The sequence below is a fragment of the Nannobrachium achirus genome (genome assembly GCF_963921795.1).
Source record: "Nannobrachium achirus genome assembly, chromosome: 8".
NCBI lineage: Eukaryota > Metazoa > Chordata > Actinopteri > Myctophiformes > Myctophidae > Nannobrachium > Nannobrachium achirus.
The window spans coordinates 30,314,916-30,339,578 of NC_137817.1; the positions used below are offsets into that span (position 1 = coordinate 30,314,916).

General features: G+C 43.1%; 1 protein-coding gene across 1 annotated transcript in view; it reads right to left on the reverse strand.

Annotated features, from left to right (window-relative positions):
• map3k10 (mitogen-activated protein kinase kinase kinase 10) overlaps positions 1-18,857 on the reverse strand; it is a 35,705-nt gene extending 16,848 nt beyond the window's left edge. The window contains exons 1-2 of the mRNA XM_080730934.1: positions 18,533-18,857; positions 15,864-16,973 (exon numbers count right to left, since the gene is read on the reverse strand). Coding sequence (XP_080587060.1) covers positions 15,864-16,875 — 1,012 coding nt within the window. The 5' untranslated portion in view covers positions 16,876-16,973; positions 18,533-18,857. The remainder of the gene's footprint in view (positions 1-15,863; positions 16,974-18,532) is intronic.
• Between the last annotated feature and the right edge of the window lie 5,806 nt (positions 18,858-24,663).

Genomic DNA, 24,663 nt, shown 5'->3' on the forward strand with positions numbered 1-24,663 from the left:
CAGACAGACAGACAGACAGACAGACAGACAGACAGACAGACAGACAGACAGACAGACAGACAGACAGACAGACAGACAGACAGACAGACAGAGAGGGAAAAGGGGCTATAGCTGGCAGACAGGCATAATAAGCCATTGTCATCCTCCAGCACTCTTTTCTATTCTAATACCAATGTCTCCTGCCTCCCCAGGACTCTCTCTTTCCCTCTGTTTGTGCGCGTGCGCGCGTGTGTGTGTGTGTGTGTGTGTGTGTGTGTGTGTGTGTGTGTGTGTGTGTGTGTGTGTGTGTGTGTGTGTGTGTGTGTGTGTGTGTGTGTGTGTGAAAGGGGGGATGGAGACAGAGTAAGACAGACAGATGACAGGCAGAAAGAAGAAGAGACTATGCTGTGTTTGTGTGGGTGATGTGTACTGTGTACTAGTGCGTCTTTCAGCATGTAGGGAGCGTATCTATATGGCCTGGGATAGCAAGAACGAAGGACTGATGCTGAGAGAGGTGGGACAGAGAGACAAATGCAAAATAAGTATGAAGGAAGTGACGCTGAGAGAAAGAGAGAGGAGGGGATGAAAGAGAGACTGAGAGCGCAAGCCTGTCATGTGATCAAAACCGAGGCACCTGCTTCCACTGCATGTCTCGCTAGATTCACAGCCTGAGAAGACATGTTTTCTTCAAAGCAAAAGAGCTTAAATATATAATCTTCTGTATAACAACACCAACAACACAGTATATAGTGTATTCACTGTCTCCAGCATTTTTGTCACACATCAGTTGGATCAATGTGTACTGTATGCACTCAGCACTAAGTGTACTGAGCACTGAGACACACTTATAGCTATACTATGATACTTTGCTTACAGTCAACAAACCATCTTCTTTATCAGAAACAGAAGACGTGGCATGACAGACCACTTTCCATGTCAGATATAAATGTGGAAAAGATCAATAATATTATCAAATATTATTACTTTAAGACTTAACCACTTTCAACCTGGTGTCGCTATTTTGGGCATGTCATTATTGGCAAAAGCTTCCAAACATTTCAAGAATTAAAATATTACAATGTTACACGTTGTGAGCTTATAAATTGTCTATCTTTGCTATTCGTCATACAATCCTATATTTAATTAAATTGCCCATAGGGTGGGTAGGTGGGTGGGCGGGGCAGACTGACGGTGGACACCATGAACATAACCTCAGGCTGATTCATTTAATAAACACTAGTAAGATGCCTCAGGGAGACATGCAACCTCGGGTGAGGTCGCGCCATGTCTATGACATTCGAATCCCTTTTATGCCCATACATGGAGATCCCTGTCTGTAGAACCAGCGTAGAACCGCTGCTCCTTCACTTGGAAAGGAGCCAGCTTAGGTGGTTCGGGCATCTAGTACGGATGCCCCCCGATCGCCTTCCTAGGAAGGTCCTCGATGCACGTCCCACTGGGAGGAGACCTCGTGGCAGACCGAAGACCAGATGGAAGGATTATATCTCCAGACTGGCCTGGGAACGTCTCGGTATACTCCCAGAGGGAGTGGAGGAAGTTGCGCAGGATAAGGAAATCTGGAAGTCTCAGTTGGAACTGTTACCCCCGCGACCCGATTCCGGATAAGCGGTTGAAGATGGATGGATGGATAGAACCAGCCACACAGATGGGCTGTCTTGGCCATATATGGATTCTGTTAGTGTGGTATGTGGCCGATGTGGCCTCCACATACTGTATCGGCATTCCCATATGAAGTCCATGTGCTTAATATTAATGACATCAGGGATCTCCATGTATGGGCATAAAAGGGATTCTGTTAGTGTGGTTCCCCTGACATCACAGTGAAGTCATAGTGTGATGTCAGAGCGACTAACCACAGTATCAGGCGTGACAGAGATACGGACAAGATGCACCGGTTTTCATAGTTAACTGCGACCTATGGTCGCAATTACAGGTGAATCCATCCTATATTAAAAATACCTAGAGGGTCAACCGATGGTGGGTGGGTGGTTGGAGGTCAAATTCCAGGTATGTTTATTTTGCAAAATAAACAAACAAACCATAAACCATTTAACCCTAGCATGCCTATTTTGTGAGGAACTGAAAACAGCAGATCTGCAAGCTCACAACATATTGGCAAGTCACAACATGGCGATCAGCTATAGATCAGCTATTTCCAAGAGATTTGGTGTATGGGAAAAAGACACACAGCCAACAACTGTCAAGTTTGTAAGTGGTTAACAAATACTACTGCTACGTTCTACCTGCTGACACCCCCAAACTCCCCCCAGCCATCACTTCGTCCTTGGACCCTGACCCGAGACCAGTGTTGAGAAATGTGAGTCACTGTTTAAACATGGGGCTGATAGAGGAGAAACTACACAGACTTCACCCTGACTAATGATCATCCAGACAGGTTAGTCAGTGTATTCTGTATAGGTGACACATTAGCCCACTGCCTGCCACCAGACAAAAAGAGAATGGATCAAGGGAGTTAGGGGTGATGTGGCGGCAGACGCTCAGGAGGTTGGAGCGGCCGCCTTAGAATCGAAGGTTTCCCAGGTCGTTCCCCGGCTCCTCCGGGCTGAGTGTCTAAAGACATGACACTTGTGACACATTGTGAGCTTGCATTTGTGAGCGGCTATTTTCTGCTAAGATATTTAGTGTAGAATGACAATAGGAGGGTGCCTATTGAGCCCTGGGGGTTTAAGTGGTTATCTCCTAACTGCTCTTACAGTAATGCCTTGCATGTAGTTTCCACTGGCATCTGTGTAAATGTAATATCACATTGCTATATAAATGCACCATTTACCATTTCTCTCTCTCTCTCTCTCTCTTTCTCTCTCTCACTCGGCTACAATTACCAATAACCATCTAAGCTTTCTTCATTCACCTGAATGGTGTGCTAATAGTTGCTTGCTGCTACTACTTTGTTTAGGGATGTGTTCAGTAATAAAAACGCAATGCATTCTATGTACATGACAGTGAAAGCATATACTGTAGTGTGTACTGTACACAGCACATAACCCAAAGTCTGCAAATACTTTGAGTGTGCACAACCCTGTGTGTGTGTGTGTGTGTGTGTGTGTGTGTGTGTGTGTGTGTGTGTGTGTGTGTGCGCGCGCGCGCGCGCGCGCGTGCGTGCGTGCGTGTGTGTGTGTGTGTGTATGTATATATTTTTTGTTTTTATATTTTTTTTATGAAAGAGTTTCGAAAAAGGTTGAGCGTGAGCAAGACACTACTGAAAGAGTTTTGTTTGTCAGCTACATATAAATGCCAAGGACAACAATTATGCCTTCCTGCACGCCATACCAAAACCGGATTCTCCTCTTTCATGCCACCTAGTAGCGCGTCACGGCTCAACAGATACTGTAGAATGACGTAAGAGTGTCAAGTCTGTCGACACATAGAAGCCCAACCATTTGACTTATACGTTGTAATCTGTTACTCTGGCCAAAGCCAAGTGAACTGTGTCATTAAGTAGTTGTTATGGTAACAAGAGCAGAGGTCACATTCTGACATACATGAAGCTAGGAGGCAAAGAAAAAGAAAGACAGAGACTAGTAGCCCTCTGTCCCCGTAAAGTTCCCCATTGTCCTATTCCTCTCTCTCTCTCTCTCTCTCTCTCTCTCTCTCTCTCTCTCGTAGAGTCTCTCGTATACCTCAACCTCCTTTTACACAGACCGCATCGTCCTACTTGATCCCCTTTCTTTTCTTTCTGTCTTTTCTCACAACCCTGCCTCCCCCCCCTCCCCCACCCTTGTTCCCCTCTTGTAGGAACAGGTGTAGCCCACAGGGCGGAACAGCTGTTGCCGTGGCGCCAAGTCAGCGAATCAGGTCCCATGATCCTATAACAGCCTATAGAGAAACTGCTACCTCTGGTGCTACACCCCCCCCCCCCAATCACCACTAGTGTTGTGTTTGTGACTACAAATGTTGACCCGCAGGGTGATGATCAGCAATATTGTTATCATACATCTGGCTGTAGGGGCCACGAGAGACGTACAAAGAGAATGAATCCATCTTTGATGCAGCCTGTCCCCTGCCCCTCGGGGCCAGAGCCTGCCTCTGTTTCAAGGATCACACAGCCATAGCCATTGCCAACAAAAAGGAAACCCCTTTACCCCCACCACAAACCCCTTAAGACCCTGTCTCTTCATCCCCAATGTGACTCCATCTTACCCCTTATAACCCCCTCCCTCTTCTCCACTGGTGCCCCCTCCCTGACTGTCTGCCATTCCAGCTGTCGCCAGCCTGACTGGAGTCAGTTCAGCCTACACCACACACAGGGGAAAAGAAACAGAGAGATGGAGAAAAAAGAAGAAAAAAGTGTGAAGGAGACGGTGATGAATTGAGAAATTGAGAGGTAGAGTGTGTGTTCATAATGTGGGAAGTAGAGTAAGGGAATGGTGGGGGGGGGGGGGGGGGGGGGGTCCGTCAAAAAGGATGGAGGGAATCTGAAGATGAGGGATGGGGGAGGGGATATGGAGATGAAAAGAGATGGCAGCAGGAAAGGAAGAAAAATTACAAGAGGAAAGGGACAGAAATCAGGGCAGAAGGAAGGGATGAAATATGGGAATAAACTGGCTGAGTGACTGGGGGGTTGAGCAGGAAAGGAGGGGAGTTATGGGAACGAGAGTAATGGGAGGATCATAGACATCGTGCGTTGGTGGAGTGGGAGAGAGATGACTGGAGGGATTTTTTGTCATCTCCCTGGCAGGATGTTATACCTGGTGTCTTTGTATCTCATAAGGTATCTGTCATTTTCTTTGGCATTCAAACACTCTCCTTTCCCATAGTTCTCTCTAAAAGAGAGATTTCAAGATGAATAGACAGACATGAAGCCCATATCCTCCCCCTGCTGCCGCTCTTAAACATGCAAAATAAGCAGGCTGATCACAGTGAATTAAACAAACACACACACAGACACAGCGTATAGTTCACTACATCATTAGTCAAAATACAGGTCTGTTTTGCTATACTACAGTCCACATTTAGAAATAATATTCAGTCTAAAAAACATTAAACTGTTGTTGAGCCGGGGCGCCTGGTGGCCTAGTGGACCAGGCGCATACCATATAGGCATTGCCATTTCGGCATCAATGCCTGTCGGCGTCGCCAGTTCGATTCCCAATCCGGGCGACCTTTGCCGCATGTCACTCCCTGTCTCTCCCCCATTTCCTGTCCAATAAAGGCAAAAAGCCCAAAAACAAATCTTAAAAAAAAACTGTTGTTGAGCTACTCTCACGAGTTGCGCTCTACCATTCCTTGCATCAAGAGTCAATATAACATTGAAGTATGTGTTGAATAATATAGCGCTGTTCCCTCACAGCTGGTCCCGGGTTCGATTCCCGCTGGGGACGCTGTGGGATTACATGCAGTAATCCTGGTCTCTATACTGCCTCCCCCTGGTCAGCCAGGGCGCCTGATGGAGGGGAAAGGAAAGGAACTGGTTGGAATAAAGTGTTCCTTCCACGTGTTACACCCTACAAGGGAAACTTCCCACTGTCAGGGGATAAGAAGCAGCCTGCTCACTCCTCATACATTTAAGGAAACATGAGCTCAGTTCGTGGCTCTCCCCAGGTTAGAAGAGGGAGAGTAGTGCCCATTAGGCAATGTAATGATGTAAGTAACATTCAGTCCATCTGTTCTAGAGGAACCAAATCCAGACCATTGCTGGCTTTATTGAGTAAGATTCTAATTACATTAAAGTTGCAGATTCAGCCCATGACATATCCATGTACAACCACTATTTGCTATGAGTTGAGTCTGTGTATCCTCTTAAACGACACTGGTTTAATATGAAAGAACATGAAGGTCCAACGGTAACAGTGCAGTGGCAGTGCATGCATGCATGCGTTATAATACTGTATATTTGGGTCTTTTCCATTACTTTGATATGGAAGTTGCACTGTATGCTCCCATGTCACTGATACCCCTGCTTGGCTCCACTGGTACCTCCACAGGCCATTGGGGCTCTAATCCTGCACTGTGCAGTCAGTGGCACAGTTTCACCCTCAAGCCATTCACTTTGTCTCCACACAAATGCGGCTGCCAGATTCGTGTGACCAGGCAGGCTCTCCACCAGAAGAAATGGAGGTATTAAATAAGGCGGCTTACTTTTGACTCTCCTTGTGGGGAGTGTGAGTGTGTGTGTGTGTGTGTGTGTGTGTGTGTGTGTGTGTGTGTGTGTGTGTGTGTGTGTGTGTGTGTGTGTGTGTGTTTGGGGGGTATTACTTTGGGATATGGAAATTCACAGAGAATTGGGACAGATGTAGCATATTTTACTCAAAAACCGTCCACAACATAGTCCGACCTATAATAGTAAAATGTTGTACAATACAGAATGTTTCCAATTAAGACATTCACATTCACACTCTACTGAATTAAACCATTTTGGGTGACCATTTATTTCTGTCTATTTGTGATGCAAACCATCAGGACCAGGAAACCTAGCTGAATTTGCCTGGATGGTCGAGCTCTTCTGATGTTCCCAGATATAACACAGGTTGGGCTGGGTAATTTGACTTCAAATAAATTAAAAATAAATTAAGTGAAAATAGCACAACACATGGCAATGCGACGCCTTATGAACCATTTCTGTAATATAACTCAGGGTTAAGTGGTTAAACAGAATAATAAATTAAATGCATTATTCTGATTAATATACAAATCGACACAGAAAACATTTAATAGATGTTTTAGTCGATTATAAAACAACTATTACATGTTTTCTGGGTTGATTTGTTGATATATAAGAAATAATAAGAAAAATCTGCTTCTCGATTATTCAATTAACCTACATGTTATTGGTTCTAAATATTGGTTTCAATATATTTTCGGTTAATTGGTCAGTCCTATACACAGGAGACCCATTACGCACTTTTTACGCACTTAAGCTAACATTGCCCCTTGGCTGTAGATACTAGCGCATACATACGTACAATCCTTGAGTGTTAACTTAATTCTGAGAGTGTTCAAAATAAAATGGAACCAAACGGACCCTTACGGATCTCCTTTTAGTAGACCTTGTACCAGTGAACTGTACCGTCATGAAACTGTACCTTTTCCTATGCAAACTTCTAATAAAGTCTTCTGGCCAGTGATGTATATCAGACCGGTTACCCATATATGGAGACCCCTGGTACCCATATATGGAGATGTGAGATGTGAGACCCAAACATGCTTACTCAGTTATTCGTTATGTGAAAGTCCTATGACGTCTATGACATCTGGCATCATACATACAATCCCTTTTATGCCCATATATGGAGATCCCTGTCTGTAGAACCAGCCACAAAGATATGGGCTGCTTTGGCCATCTATCTTGGCCATATATGGATTCTGTTAGTGTGGTATGTGGCCGATGAGGCCTCCATATATGGGCATTCCCATATGAAGACCTGTTAGATGTGGGCTTAATATCGATGACATCAGGGATCTCCATATATGGGCATAAAAGGGATTCTGTTAGTGTGGTTCCCCTGACATCACAGTGATGTCAGAGCGTGATGTCAGAGCGTCAAACCCATAAACAAGATGTGCCGTTTCTCATACCAAACTGCAACCAAGTAACACGCCGCAAGGGCAAGAAGCTACTGTCAGGTCGCGAAGCAATTTCCCCCAACACACACACACACACACACACACACACACACACACACACACACACACACACACACACACACACACACACACACACACACACACACACAGAGACACCGTTCGGTTGAACAGCTGAGCTGTCTGTGAAAGCCACAGGCAATCAGCGACGCGACACAGAAACGCGACGTGGCACATGAGTCTAATGTTGTGCATTAGCGTGACACGTGAGGGTGGCTCACAGACTCACGGACGGATATGAGCTGGACATTTTCGTACTAACTAAAGTAACTAAAATAAACTAAAATAAAAAAATTATACAATTAAATGTCATGGTATTTCTAATCTAAAGCTCTGAAAAATCATTCATTGTGATTCCGATACTTAACATATACTTTACAATGTCAGTTCCATTGATCCATGCCGGAACACAATCGATTGATTGATCATTAAAATAAACACTGAATAAGCTCTGAAAATGCAGGCAGCCCACACATCTGACCACTTAAAAATATACTTGGGTGGACCGTGAACGGGTGGGTCAGATGGGTGGGCTGCGAACAGTGTCAAGATTTCCAAGTGGTCCCTGATCCAGAAAATGTTGGGAGTGGGAACATTGTCTTAAGAGTGTGCAAATGGAAACAAGCCTCAGAGTTAAATTAATGGTGAGGATTTGACTGTGTACAGTGCACTGTCTAACAGACTCAATGAAGTGTCCTCTGCTTGACTTAACAATGACTGTGGGTCAAGAAGTGTTGGCTCAGGGGACACCCGGGGCCTGACGCCCCACTACCCGTGCCAGGCTGCCGGCCAGCAACAATGGCGCTCTGACAGCAGTGCCCACCGTCAAATCCTCAGTCTTCATTTAACTATACGAGAGTGTGAAAATGGTCTTGTATGGGTCTCAGAGTTAAACTAACACTGATTATTTTTTCCCGTTTACATTTAGCAGTTAGCATGCAGCCAACAGATGGACAGCCCTTTAGATGACAGTGAGTGTATGAAACTCATACACATACACTCATACTGTATGTGTGTTTGCTGTTGCTATAAGAGAAGGAAATGTTGTGTACAGTATTTGTATTTGCATTTGTTGTGCGTGTGTGCGTGCGTGCACTATATCTCTTGTATTTGCCATTTGTCACGTGATGCTAACAGATGGAGGAAGGTACGCTGCAAGGCCAGTTCTGTGGTCTGCACTGGCGCGACGACAGAGCAGCATGAGTTGGACGGAAGCACTCTGAATTTGATTTCTAAACACTGTTTATATCATTTACTTACCCCAGAGATACAAGGAGAGGTTTCGTTTATTAAGAATCCAAAAATGAAGATGGTACTTGAAGTAAATTAAGGCCAAGATCAACAACAACAAAACTATATAAAAAATGTGTTTCTAAAAGCACAATCTGAATGGCTCCTGGTGAGCCCCACTGGTACACCCAGGTGTGTTCTTTGTGCATGTCACGGTTTAAACTATAATAAAGTACATTTTCTTTGACATAAAGTGATGTACGACTGGATAGGAGTAACATGGGATCAAACTGTGAGCTGTGTTTTGGTGTTTATAACCACATTTGTATATAGCTTTGCTGCTGTTAATCTTGGCCTACAATTTATCAAGTATTTTATTATTTTTGTATTCTTTGTTCACTGTAATGGAATGCTATAAACAAACATTCTCCTTGAATAAGACATCATGGGGTGAGTAAAGTTTTTTCTTAATTTTTTTCTGTGAACAGCCAGGTACTTACATTTTGCAAGAACTTGGGAAATGATAAAACAATGTGGGTTCTACATGACTGGGGTAATGTAGATTTACATTATTATTCTGAAAAGTGTGAAATGTAAATGTACATAATGCAGTTCAACAAAACAAAAGTACACTGCTTGGTTCCAGCAAATATGTGTCAATGTGTGTGTGTGTGTGTGTGTGTGTGTGTGTGTGTGTGTGTGTGTGTGTGTGTGTGTGTGTGTGTGTGTGTGTGTGTGTGTGTGTGCGTGTGTGCGTGTGAGAGTATATATGGCCTATTCCAGAATTGGGGTACATTTTGCGTCTCCAACATAATAACATTACATAGAATTAAAATGTATCCTTTATGCTGAATGGAAGTGCTTGCTGCATTACCCTGGTTACCCATTGACTAGTGAATCGATTTTAAATTAAGTTTAATCACATACAAAAGCACCACACAGGCTGGCCCCGATATTATCTAACTTATTGTGCCGTCAGGACATTGTGAGATAACTCTCAGTCTTCTAACTGTCCCAAAATCTAGGCTAAAAACTAAGGGTGCCCGAGCCTTCACAGTTCTCTACTCTATGGAACTGCCTTCCCCTGGTGGAAAAAACGCAGAGTCAGTTGATTCTTTTAAATAGCTGCTAAGAACTGCAAGTACTTTGTCTTGCAACGTGTTTGTCTTCTGTGCAGTTTTTACTGTCTATTGTTAAATCCTATTATCCTGTTTTTAACCTCCTATTTTACTGTTATTATCTCCGCCAATTCAGAATGGCAAGGGATGGGGATGTTTTTGCCCCTGTCTGGGCACCTGTCCGTCTATCTGTCTGTGAGTCTGTAAGCAGAGCTAATCTAGGACATGACTGGATCAAATCAGCCTCATGGTGGCGCCCTGAAGGTCATACAATAAAATGTACACAACTCTTCAAGTCTTCATATAGGTCACAGTCACACCCATTTCCACCTGTCTAAATTCTCTTCAAAACACACTTTCTGCTACTACTAGCTCTGGAACATGATGGTCAGGGCTTCGTCTCAACGACCATGTGTGAGCTACGAAGGGCTAAAATCGCTTTGGGAAACCCGGTCACTATCTCTTGAGTCATCAAGAAGCATCAGTCAGATATTTCATGCTCCATTGCATTTGGCTTCCAAAGTCTGTGGGAGGCCAGGGAGGGGCCCGTTTAAATGCCTAAACTCATGAACACAGCATCCAATCTACCACAAATTTCACTTCTACCTGTAGGGGTGCCACAAATGCTTCTACCAACATCACTGTTTGTTGTGTGAAAGTGATAAGCAATAATTAAGCAAGATATGACAATGAACATCAAACAGGGTTTACTTCATAGCTCACATAAAAATGTGAGTTAGGGCCTATTTCCTACAAAACAACAACATCCAATCATACCCAAAGCACATTGAGGCCTGGTGGACCTTTCTAGATAGAAAACCTGTATGTACTATTGTATATTCTTTTTTTAGCTATTTATTTTGCATTCAATTAACAACTATCTTTTAATGCAGCATGTTGTAATAGCAATTAAGAATAATAGCAAATTATGCCCCATTATACTGATATATTACATCTTCAGTTACATTTGACGCGATAGTGAGCTCCTACTATTGAAGGTCTATTGCTATAAGGAGGACAGACACGGAGATAGTGGTTAAGTGTAGCTTACATTGACAATGCTAGTTATAATCTGCAGCAGCCAGACTCACAGAACGCTATGACCTCCTATCAGACTGACCCTTTACTTCGCTCTCTCTCTATCCATCCCCCATCTACATATAACATCACCACCACCTCCCCCAACTCCACCTCCGGGGGCTATTCTAGAGCCACTGCATTCCTTCTCCGTTTCTCCATCCATCCATTTATCTCTCCTTCGTTCCTCCATTTCTCCACTCTGTCATTCAAAGTCTACAGTTGCCCTCGCTGCTACCATCTCTTGTCGCTCGTTCATGCCCCCCCCTTCTCCCCACTACAGTGACTCCTGCCATTGTGAGTCTCGCTCTCACTCTGTCTCGAGCTGCTGTGTGAGAATGGGGTCATTGTTGCTCTGCTGCGGTGGGTGAGAGAGAGAGAGAGGGAGAGAGAGGGAGAGAGAGTGTGCGTGTGCGTGTGTGTGTGTGTGTGTGTGTGTGTGTGTGCGCCGGTGTGGGATACGTGTAAGGGTGTCGCGCATGCACACATGTGTGTTTGTTTTCGGCTGCCGTGCCACAGTGATCCTCTGTCCCACCTCCACACACACTCATATTAACATGTGTATACATACATTTGCACTAAGCATGCAGACACGCTTAATGAAACACAAACAGACATTGCACACAAACAAAACTACAGGCTGTCCTAACCTGCTAGCAGTATATATTGTACACAACTCAATGTATAAGTATCAGGGCAGGAATTTCATGGAGGCCATGAAGGCCATGGCCGTCGTTGCCCCTCAGTTTGGCCTCCAAAAAATGGTATGCCCTGAGGTCACAGTGGCCTTAATGCCCCACTTTCTCCTCTGTCTCTGTCTTGTAGACATGTCTTTTGTTGAGTCCCCATATTTAAACAACGTCAGTATCTTTGATTGGTGCAGGGCTGAGCATGGATCAGATTATAAATACCAATTTATTTATTTCACAGCAGATAGTCTACATTACATTTAAAGTTATCCTTAACCCTTACATTCAATTAATTCTTAAATCTTGTTTTATTTGATGGCCTTCCTGCCCTGGCATTTGGCCTTTGTGCCCTTAAAAAAATGGACTACACCAAAGGCCAAGTGGCCTTGCCCCTAAAATGACGAAATTCCAGGCCTGATAAGTATATATACACCACAAAACATTTCTATCCCCCATAAGGAAACATCAACCATTCATTCGGGAGGAGACTCCTCCATTTAATTAAAGCTCAAGGCAAGCTTTTATTAGAAATGGCTGGCAGACAGGTTCTCTCCCTCATGCACGCCTTCCATTTGTGTTCTAGTCCCGCTGCTAGCTTCCGCTGGTCTAGTTAGTCACAGTCTAGCTCTCTACCACTCTGTCTCTCTGAGGGATTAACAGGCGGCCTAGCACTAACCACAACACTAATCGCTTCCTCAACACAATCACTCTCAATATGTTCTCTCGCACTCTCTCTCTCTCACACACGCACGCACGCGCACACACACACACACACACACACACACACACACACACACACACACACACACACACACACACACACACACACACACACACACACACAGTCACACACACACACACACACACACACACACACACACACACACACACACACACACACACACACACACACACACACACACACACACACAGAGCCTTTTCTTTATGGCATATCTCACCTTACTAATCTGATAAATAGCTATTAATGGGACTTCAGTGTGGTGCAGTTGTTGATGCCCTGTGTTGCGGTAATACTTAATATTTACTTTGTCGTACAACCGTGTTGCTTGACGAAAATAACTGATTTTCAGCTGCACCTCTGCCATATCTTTCAGCTGAAATTCTGTTATTTTCCAGGAGCTACATGGTTTATATGACACAAATATATATGACGAGAAATGTAAACATGACCCTATTGCAAATACATTTCTCCATTCTTTGTCTTTTTTTTTACTCACATAGTAATACATAAGTATTCTATTATAACTGAGCGATGGACCGGTCAATCCTGCTTTTGGACAGACTGGTCCTCTATTCAGGCTATTGTTGACTGTGTAAACAAGGTTTCCATTTGAAGTAACAGCAATCAAAACAGAAGGTATGGTTAGACCTGCTGTGTCTTCATTTTGTCTGTAATAACTGATGCATTCACATGTTAACCTTTACAGAAACAACTCCTCCACCTTAAGCTTCATTTTAAACTACATTGCACGATGGTGTCTCTTGTGACAAGCGACACAATGAATGTAAAGAGTATGAATTAGGCTTTTATTTATTCTTTGATGGCTGTAGAATGAATACACAGGGGATCTAATCTATTAGTTGACAATAGCGGACAAATGTTGTACAGATGGTATGTAACTCACATGCAGTGCAATCACGTGACACTTGTGTGTGCAAGTGTAAGGTAGAATCATAGCCAGAGGCCTGAGTCTCTCTGTGGCCACAGACAGGTGATCAACAGGGATGTATTGTGTTACTTGCTCCTGCTGACTCATGCTATCTGTACATCTATGGATAAAGTGTCAGTGGCTGTCAGACAGTAATGTATAGCACAGGTACCGTAACTATGTGCCACGATTGGTTGGACTATCCTATGTAGCCTATGCAATAATGAAATAGATTATCTTGTTTTTAATTCTACATTTAACCCAAAATGACTAGTGGTGTGTCTGTGCACTGTGAGCCTAGAGACTGATCCAGGATCAGGGTGACAGTCAGGTAAGGCTTATAAAGACTATGAGGGCAGCAACCTTCCAACACCCAAACGCACTGTGACATCACTCTAAGGAGGTCACCATAATCAGATTATCCCAGTTACACAGACTCACTCACTCACTACTCTCTGAACACTAGACAAGGCGCATCCAAACAAACATGCACAATCAAACTGAGGTGCTTGAAACACCTTCCACCAATAGAAATAATCCCAATTATTGAAGAAAAAAAAAAAAAAAACACTTGTGTGACATTTATACACATTTGTTTTTTGTTGCTGTATAACTCTCAGCAGCACTGTGAAAGTCAGAGTCTCAGTCTACATATATGTATCAATGCTGCAAGAATACTCTGAATAGTTTACTGAGCCCCCCCAAAAAACAATGTGATGGAAGACACAAGAGAGGCTTGGGGGCCTGTTCTCCTCTGTAACCGCGGCGATGCCAAGCAGTTGGTGGTTTGAAGAGGATACCTGAGCCCAGCGCACCTGGACAATGAGCTGAGGTGTAACTCTAACCTGTGATGAACCACTGTTTATCCCCCTCTCTCTCTCTCCCTCTCCTTCTCTTGTTCGCTCCCATCCCTCTCCTCTTGCTTCACATCTCTTCGCTCTTCCTGGTCCCCAAGTTTGCTCTCCTCTCATCTCTCTTGCTTGATATTATACTTTCCACCATTTCTCTCCCGATGGGCATCACCGTGTAACACAAACATCCCTCTGGTTATCATTCCATAGTAGTATAGTCGAATCAGCGATTTGCAGTAAGAATCATTATTAGCAGAAGGGCATGCCTTCCAGTTTTCAGCTTGGTTGTTTTCATAAAGAGATTGACATTTTGCGCTGCAACTGACAGAAACTAGCGGCTGTATGACTCAACAACACAGCAACACCCGTGTCACCATGGCAAGGCGGCGTTCTGGTGGTGCTGTTGCCAAGGCCTCGCTGTCCAATACCCATCAGAGCCTCATCATCACTGTTAAGAGCAACGTGGAGGGGGAGGGAACAGGAAAGAGGGAGAAGGTAATGGATATAATGGGGTGTGTGTACTGTTTATATAACAAAGAGAAAGAAGGATGGATACTGAAGCCGATAGACACAAGAACGCTCTCCACATCAGAGACTCGAGTCGAGAACTACTGAGAGGCAGAAGGTTACTAGATCTTTTTAGCAGATCAGTTGGAATTGTTTTCAGCCACTGCAAGCTCTACTTCTAAAAAGGCCTGTAGTCAGCATCCCGTGCACTCTGCCCATATTTATACACCCCATCCCCCATCAGTCATGCCACTTAAGATAAACACACACACACACGCGCACACACATACATGCGCACACACAGTTAAACGCACACACCGTATTATGTCTTTGATGCATCCACAACTGCAACTGCGTCTTTAAACAGCAAGTAGCACAAAAGACCAAAAATAGCACAGTGAGTTGCAGAGCAGAACTGCTCTCCTTGAGGAGGGGAGGCAGAAGGAGGAGGATGGGGAGGAAGAGCAGGCTGAGGGAAGATGGCAAAAGGAGACCCACTCTCTAGTACTAAAGATGCACTGCTATGATCAAACTTAAGAGTCTTGTCTCAAACACCCCAAAATAATTACCAGATTTCTATGAAACATCACTGAACTAAGTCAGTAGTCAGTACAACACCATAAAATGAAACAGAGGACTGGATTGTACATTATTATACATTGGATTTTAGGTTAACCTATCCTGACTGGAGGGAAGTTCTAATGCACTTGACTACCATTGCGCATCCATAACCTTTGCAAGACTATAAATAGAATCATGTCAGTATACGGTAACTGTACAGATTCAATGTGCAAACAAGCCGAAGGAAATCTATTTTATTTCCCCACAACTGATGTAATATCTTGTAGAATACAATAAGTATTCTAGTCCTGCATATTATGTGTTATAATAGTTCTGCAGATATTATTTCTGGGGTGTGCTGGTATTTGACTGGATTGTGCGTGGGCCATGTCTTGGTTCAACAACTGTGTTGCATGTCCTTCCTAGTTCCTATCCTGTCTAAATAAAGCAAAAACTGAAAACAAATGTATTATGTTGACTGCTGAGCGTTATAAGAATAATATAATAATAATGTATGATTTCCGATGACATGTAACTTGGTTGTTAATGAGTACTTACTGTTACTGGACTTCAGATCTCGGTGTATAACAGGTACAAATGTCTTATTATGCAGGTAGTCCATCCCTGTGGCGATCTGGACAGCCCAGTTCACCAGAACCCTCGGAGGCACCTTCTTTCCTGCCAGGGCCCGGTTCAGTGCCCCACCTCTGGCGTACTCCATCACCAAGCACAGGTTGGGCTCTCGCAGGCAAACTCCCCGCAGAGCGATGATGTTGGGATGGCGCAGCATCCAGAATAGCCTGGCCTCCTGCCGCACACTTTCCGCTGTGGCACTGATGTCCTCATCAGGGTCCTGTCTGGCAGCCTTCACTGCCACCTCCTCCTCCCGCCACACGCCCCTATAGACCTTTCCGAACCCACCTGCTCCGATCACCTCCTCCAGGACCAACTCTGTGAAGTCAATCTCCAGGGGGCACACACCCACCCCAACCCCACCTGCCACCAGCCCCCCAGGGGCCAGCTGTGGGTAGTTGCCAGCATCCCTCCTCGTAACATAGTTGCTGGGGAAGATGCCCACCTTATCCTGGATCTTGCCTGTCCACCAACCCTCGTCCCCGGAAACCTTGGAGTCTTTGGAGAGGACCTCCAGGAGGTCCCCGCGGCGCAGGGTTAGCTCCTCATCCGCTGTGGCCTCGTAGTCAAACACTGCCGTCCAGTAATGGTTGGGGTTGGTGGCGACACTGTGGTGGCAATGGTGGTGGGAGTCTGGGGAGCCCGAGGAAGAGATGGTGTACGAGCTCCAGCCGCTTCCATTCTCCACCTGCATGGCTGGGGCAGGGTACATCGGGGGTGGGGGGGTCATATTTGGGGGCATGTGGGAGGACGAGGTGTTTGAAGAGAGAGGCTGAGGGGGGATGAGGGAAGGGGGAGGAGGGGAGCAGCAGCCCCCACAGCTGGTGCAAGGCAGGGGGGAGGCTGTGCTGCTCACTGTGCCGTATGGCTCCATGGCAGGCCGGCTGCTGGTCGCCACTGTAGCCCTGCCCTCTGTCAACTCACGCAAAACATCCATACAGGGCCCATTGACTGAGACAAGGCCTCTTTGACCAGAGGAGAGATGGCATCAGTGGATCAGAGGACTGCAGCTCCTTTCTCCCATCACCTGTCTCGCTGTTGAAACAGTTCCAAATTGTGTCAACACTTTTGCTACAGTATATGATACAGTGAGTAATTGACATGTGTTCCCTAAAGCAAGTTAAATGTTCTATACCATTGTGAAAATAGATCAGCTATTTTCACAATTTCTGCCTCCAATATTTGACAATTTGACTAATGTTTGACCAGAGCCTCTCCAGAGGCACTAAAAGGGTCTTTAAAGTACTTAAATTGTCAGTTTAGAAATGTGCAGATACCCTGCATACACTTATACTGTATGTTGGTCTGTTTACTGTTGAGTGAGAAAATAATGTTAACATTTAGCTAAACATCTGGGGACCCCCCAAAATAATTTGGGGTCCCGACCCACAGGTTGAGAACCACTGGTTTAGCTGGTAAACAGCATTATGGCAAAAGTCCTCAGGAATAGTAACTTGGCTTCAGTTTGAAGTTAATGACAGTTGTGGGCTCAGGTTCTCATATTGACCTCACAACTATAACTATTTAGTAATCTTTCTGAAACACATAAGTTACATTTCTTACATCAATCATTTTCTATAAATGTTCTTTTATTTACCATTGATATTTAAGTAGGCTATTTGTTCATGGTGCCCTGACAATTTTAGGTCCTTGTCTGATGTCTGATGAATAGTAAATGGTTAATGCTCTACATAATTTTGACTCATTTAGAACAGTCTCAAAGTAACTTATTTACAGATGTAAATTATCCATCTGCTATAAGACATGTTGACAATAAGCAATGGTGTCAATGCAAAAATAAACCACAGGAAGGTTTACAGCACACTCCCATATCAGGCTTGTGGTTTTCTATATCTCCCCTGTATTTGGAATTGTCCTCTGATATTGCCCTACATTCTGGCAAGCTAGCCAGGACTAAATCCTACATGCAACTATAAGCCAGTTTAATGCCCTTAAATAGCCTTTAGCAAAAAGGCTCATCCATGTTAACATTGGGAATAATGGGCAGCGAACAGAAAGGCGGGGATGCTCTGTTATGAAGTGGCTGTGGCACCATGTCAGTAAGATCACAACAAAGATCACCTGCGCCCTGCCTCATTGCTGTGTGGCCTCAAGTATTTCAGCAGCGTGGATGGTCCACTTCTGTTTTAAAGAGAGAGATCTCTTGAGAGAGTGTTTGACAGGCTAAACCTAGTCGACAACGCGCTGCTGCCTGATAATATCCTTGAAGTGTGTTAGGTAAACTGAAATGTCACCGACTTGTCATTGTATTATAAAAAGGATACGGTGTTTTCAATTGGGACTGACGACAGAGCTACAGTAGCCTATAGTCCAAGTGATCCCACTTGAAATCATGGGAATAAGGATGGGAAATTAAAGATAGACTATTATAGGACCATCAGTGTTAAATTAAATACTCACGCAATAATCATAAAATCATATTAAACGAGTATTATTATTAGGCCTATTGTATCTTTTTAATATTCCTTGCACATCTTGTAAAACCCAAATAAAATGTGCGTCTTGCGTTTCAAATAAACATGGGAATCTTAATTCATAGCCTACATATTTGCATTTCTGCTGTATAGCCTAACCTGGACACCGAAGGCAGCCCCATCCACCGACATCGTCGCATGGGCGTGTAATTGCATCCGAGTAGGGACCATCAGCGTCCATAGTAGAATTCCTGAAAAATAAATGTCTTTGCAGTCCCTATTCCCGGGGATCAGTCCGTTAACCTGTTGTCCATTGTAATCAAATAGCCTTTCTCTCCAAAAGATGTGCCATTCCGTCGGCCCAGCAGCTGTCAGTCTGACTTTTGCATCCAAATACACCGGCGCCGTTCGAATATACGACAGTGCTTCAATTTGTCACTGATCTAGCGCTGTTGGATTGGTAGACGCGCTGTGTCTAGTCTAGAATTTCTTTCCCCCCACCCCGTTTTGTTGTTAGATAGGTTTATAGGATGGTTTCCAAGGTAAGAGAAGACCACTTGTGTTCCGTCAGTTTAAATCATCTTAACCCGTTTATCAAGGCATACCTTTGTAAGCGTTTAACTTCCGATCAGTGGACTTCACAATAAGAGTGAATTGACTGACAATATTATGTTCATGTTCTATTTATGTTTGATTTATGTACTTTAAAATAATAATAATGATGATAATAATTAAAATAAAAACAACAATAATAATAATCATCATAGTATCATCAAGTACATTAGACGTTTGGGAAAACAATCCCAAATTCCATAAAGGACAACATTAGGCTATAACATAACAATTGTCTGTCATTCTTGAATATGTGGTCTATTGGGATAATGTACATTTCAACATAGTTTTTTGCTTATTTAACATTCAGTAGTTCAGGTTGGAAGGAGACACACAGGAAATGACACGTTCTGGGGTGTGTGGTCTTCCAGGGTCTGAACTCTGAACACACTCTTGATCTGGTAATCCCAGATCAGACGGCAGACGGTCATATGAGGTAGGGCTTGTCTCCTCCAGTGTAGTAATCTGTGCAGTTCACCTTATCATGGCCCTGAAGTTAGGAGAGGATGAGCCTAATAGTCCAGTCATTTTAGGGTTAGACCTAGAACAAATTGCAATAGTAGCAAACTCAACTGATTTTGTATCCTCATTATGTCCTTAGTGAGGGAAAAAAAGTCCCAAGGAATCCCACCGGGGCAAAGTTTTGAAAACAACCTACCTACCTTCAATTACTATACACTACAATATAACGGAGAAAATGACTGAAAAAAAATCTGCTTTAAGTGGGATATGAGGGGTCAAACTAGGTGTTTTTAATTATTCTGAATCCATTGCAAGCATTTGTTTTGCATGAAAAACATTCCTTGGGCTAAAAACGGACCCCAAAAGACTGAAAATTGATGAAAATTGACGTTTTGAGTGGCCATTTCTGGCCCAAGGAATGTTTTTCGTGCAAAACAAATGATTGCAATGGATTCAGAATAATTAAAAACCCCTAGTTTGACCCCTCATATCCCACTTAAAGCAGATTTTTTTTCAGTAATTTTTTCCTTTATATTGTAGTGTATAGTAAGTGAAGGTAGATAGGTCGTTTTCAAAACTTTGCCCCGGCGGGATTCCTTGGGACTTTTTTTCCCTCACTAAGGACATATTGAGGATACAAAATCAGTTGAGTTTGCTACTATTGCAATTTGTTCCAGGTTTGGCCTAATTTTGGCCTAAAATGACTGGACTATAAGTAGCAGCCACACCTTGATGGTTCTGTTCCCAAGAAGCTCTGGTAAACTGGTTGTTGGGAATGATGACGATCTGCCTGACGTAGTGAGTGTAAACACCTGACTCTTAAACACCTGACTGCATGTCCACTTCTTGTCCTAGTTCCACAGCTTGATCAGCATGTCATCATCACTACTAGTCAGTATGCATGGCTGGGTGGGGTGCACTGCACAGCGATACAGCAGATGTAGTCTATACGTCTCAAACATGTGAACTCTCTCCAGGGTGTTGTAGTTAAACGCAAAGATCTACATGTCATCAGCTCCGGTTATCACCCAGTAAGTGGATGCAAGTGTAGAACTAGAATGCATCTGAGATGCATTCTAGTTCTGTGTACAGAGTGTGATGTGAAATTTGGGAAGTGCAGACTTTCAAGTGGTTAATATCACTCAGAAAACACTAAAATAAATACACTGATGATTGGGCTGTCAAACAATGAAACTATGGAATCTCTGAAAAGGTTGTGGGGGTCCCTGCTCATCTCTCTATCAACTAAGAGAGTGGTCCTTGGCCTGAAAACGTTGAAGACACCTGCTTTAAAATATGATAGGCCCAATATACTCTTAATTTGAAGTTCAACAACCGGAAATTACATGCTTATGCAGCTACTTGACGAGCGTGTAAGATTATTGAAACTGACACAACACTGGGAACGGGACTCGGCTGTGCAGGGGGTGGCAAAACTATTGGATTATGGGTAATGTAGTTCGTCAGGGATCTCCACTGACCTATATCACCATGACAGCTGATAAAACCTAATAATGATATATTTAGTTACTTCAGAAAATATTGAATTTCACAGCGAAGAGATTAAAATTGTTTATTTCTTTTACATTTAATAGGGAGGATTTTTTTTCTTTTCCAATTTGAGGCAGGTAGGCTATCCATACCAGATACCACAAATTTAGGTGGCCTACTACTGGACCTGTATCCAAACCATAGATCCAAAGGATAACCATTGACAGCAATTTTGTCTACACCAGTCTTTTTATATCTAGATTGAGATTAATAGTACCAGCAAGAGCAATAGTTTATGTATTATTATTATAACGCTCTCACGCGCGCGCGCGCACACACACGCACGCACGCACTCACACGCACGCACGCATGCACGCAACGCACACACACACACACGTATGGCTATACTGACACCTGCTGGCCAATAAAGGAAACTCGGGTACTGTTTTAGTCTTCCTTTGGTCATGTTCTCTGCTTCAGATCTTGATTGATTCATTGATTGAAGACTAAGACTTTATTAGAAGTTTGCATAGGAAAAGGTACAGTTTCATAACAGTACAGTTCACTGGTACAAGGTCAACTTAAAGGAGATCCAAGAAAGCCTTTTGACTTATTTACATAGGAAACCTTTATGTATCTCATATACATTGAACACAGTAGCCTACTATGCACTGCAGGCAGAGGACATCATCAATAGCAAAAGAAAAAGAATAAAATAAAGAATAAAATAAAATAAAAGATATTTACAGTGGAGAAGGTAAGTATAGGCTTTGTCTATTACAAGTTTTGAGTAGCAGCCGCCTGTAAGTGACTTTTCAGACTGATTAGGAAGTTAGGGATTTACACCATGATTTACACTTGTACCTTTAGATACGGTTATTGATCCCGTGGGGGAAATTCAGTAAAAGTTACAGATAGGGCATAGAATAGAAATACAGTAGATACAGAAGAGTATAACACCATAATAAGTATGCACTCTATCATCTTGTCTGGTGCAGAAAAATAACACTGTGAGCGTGATGAACAATTATTTAAGTAAACAGACCAGATGTATAGACCCCATACAGTCATCCTGTCTGATGCAGAACAAGAAAAAGGTTGTTCTCCCTCCAGGTGTCTCTGGGTTGGATTCTTCCTTTCCCTATCTCACAGCCCCACTACTGCTGTACCTAATATGGCACATATATATGCTATAGGTACTTCTGTGTACTTATGCCTTTACTCTTTCATTAACCATAACCCAGCTTTCCATGACATGCAAAGCCTACGGACAAAACAGGTCAACAGATGACACCATTGCCCTTAACCTCCACACTGCCCTCTTCCACCACGGACCGAGGAACACATACTGTACATGGTGAGACTATTCATTGACAACAGTTCAGCATCAACATCATCATGCTCACAAAGCTCATGCTCAAGCTAAGAGAGATATAGGGCTCAACACCGTCCTGTGCAACTGAATCCTGGACTTCCTAACACTAATTGGCACCAGCTCCTCCTCCACACTTACTCTTAGCATTAATGCCTTCCAAGGATGTGTGCTTAACCCCCATCTGCACTCACACATCATAAAGTTCACAGGCGACACCAATGTTATTGCAATATTGCTTGATCACAGACATTGCTGAGATGGCCTACAGAGAGAGAGTTAGAGCCCTGACACTGTGGTGTCAGTGTCAGGATAGCATGCATAGATGATTATGGGCTACAGGAGGCTGTGGGGAGCACATTCACATTAATGGGACAGTAAAAGGAGTGAGTAGCTTCAATTTCCTCAGGGTTCACATCAATGAGGACCTAGGTTGGTCACATGTGAGCACAGTAGGGCAAGGTAGTGAGACAGAGACCATTGGTGTAAAGTAACTAGGTACTTGTACTATTATTGTACTTTTACTCCACTAAAAATATTTGAAAACTTTACTAGTTCTAAAAAAATCTTTTGGAAAAAAATAATAATAAAAAATAAATAAATATATATATATATATATATATATATATATATATATATATAGTCATGACCCATAAAAATTGGTCCGTGACCCACAAATGGGTCCCGACCCACTGTTTGGGAAACAGTGAGAGTAGGGTGAAGGCACTGAGGATTTTCACATATGAGACACACACTATACATAGACTACTTACAATATGGATGTTTGTGTAGACGCAGGTTTATTTTATACTAGCCTACTTTCTTTCTGTAATTATATTTTGCTACATGACTGTTTGATATTTTGATTTTATTATGACTCTGACCTTCTTATTGGATTTTGTTCTCTTTGCTGAGGCGCTTCTAACAAGAATTTCACTGCCTGCAATGCTGCCACAGCTATATTGTGAGAATGATACAATTAAAATCGTGAACCTTGACCCAACTAGTATGATAATGCTGATAATAATGGATAAATACCAATTAAACATTGAGTTCAATTTGGGGTGATTAACCTCCTTGGATCCAGGTTTAAGCTGTAGTTCATAAAGGAGCTGGGAACCTCTATACCAGTCGACATGTGCTAGTAGAATTTGTACCTCCTGGCAAAGGGTTAGTGCCTCATCATTCGCAATTCATACAAGTAGGTGTCCCCCTTGGTACAGACAAGGAGATCTTTTCTTGTCATGGTGACAATGTTTAAAGTTAGAAGCAAGTTAACATCACGTAATGTGTTAATAGCAGAGCAGCAGACCAAGTTCTTGCTTATCAGGGTCACCGCACCTGTGAGTATAAACTGAGCAAAAATGAATGTGGGAGAGATCAAAACATAACAGCAAAGTAAGATGAAGAGAACTTAACATTATAATAATAACTGTAGGCTACACAGCTTCAATAACGCCAATGGAAGGCTGTCAACTCTCTTCTTCCATACACTATTACTGTAACCATATTATCCAGAGATTTCTTGGGTTTCTTTCCATACCAATTAGGGCAGAAAATCAGCATTTGCCTCCTCTCAAGCTCCACTGATTAAAATCTGAAGTTTTTCATCTACAGACAGTCAGACAGACACACTGCCTGGGTAGTTAGCTATGGCCTGAGGCTGAGGAGATGAGTTCTGATTGGGTACAGAGAAGTACAGATCCATGACCAGTGTTTTTACACTGTTTAGAATTAGATTAGAACAATGTGCTAGGAATTGTCATCCTCTGTGAGAGCTACCAACATAAACAACAATCCATTATAAAGTAGTACCATTATTATTATTGTATGGATTATTAACCACACATAGCATGAGTTGTCAGGAATGTCATTTTGTTACAATATGGATGTGACCTATGCAATGTTCTCAACTCTCAACCTCATCTATTGCAATGTTCTCGACTCTGGTCCTGGTATCCCTAGTTTTCTATCTATCCTATCAGAAAACACACACACTTGTAATATTCTGTAACGTTATTATGCAAAGCCATGATGCATTGCAACATTTCGACAGCTTTCTGCACACAGGCTAAATATTAGATTCATATTAAAAAACCACTTACAGGCAGCAGCCGTTCGCAACTGGTAAAAAACCTAGCCCAACCCTACCCTCCCTGCCCCTTCCTTGTATATACTGTACATACTGATTGTTTAGACTTACTGTTACCTGCCCCTTCCTTGTATATATTGTATATACTGTACTTACTGATTGTATAGACCTACTGTTTTCTTTTTTTCTTTACATATCTACTGCATAGTACTGTGTTCTATTTGTCTGTCATTCAATGTTATATGAGATACTTTAATGGTT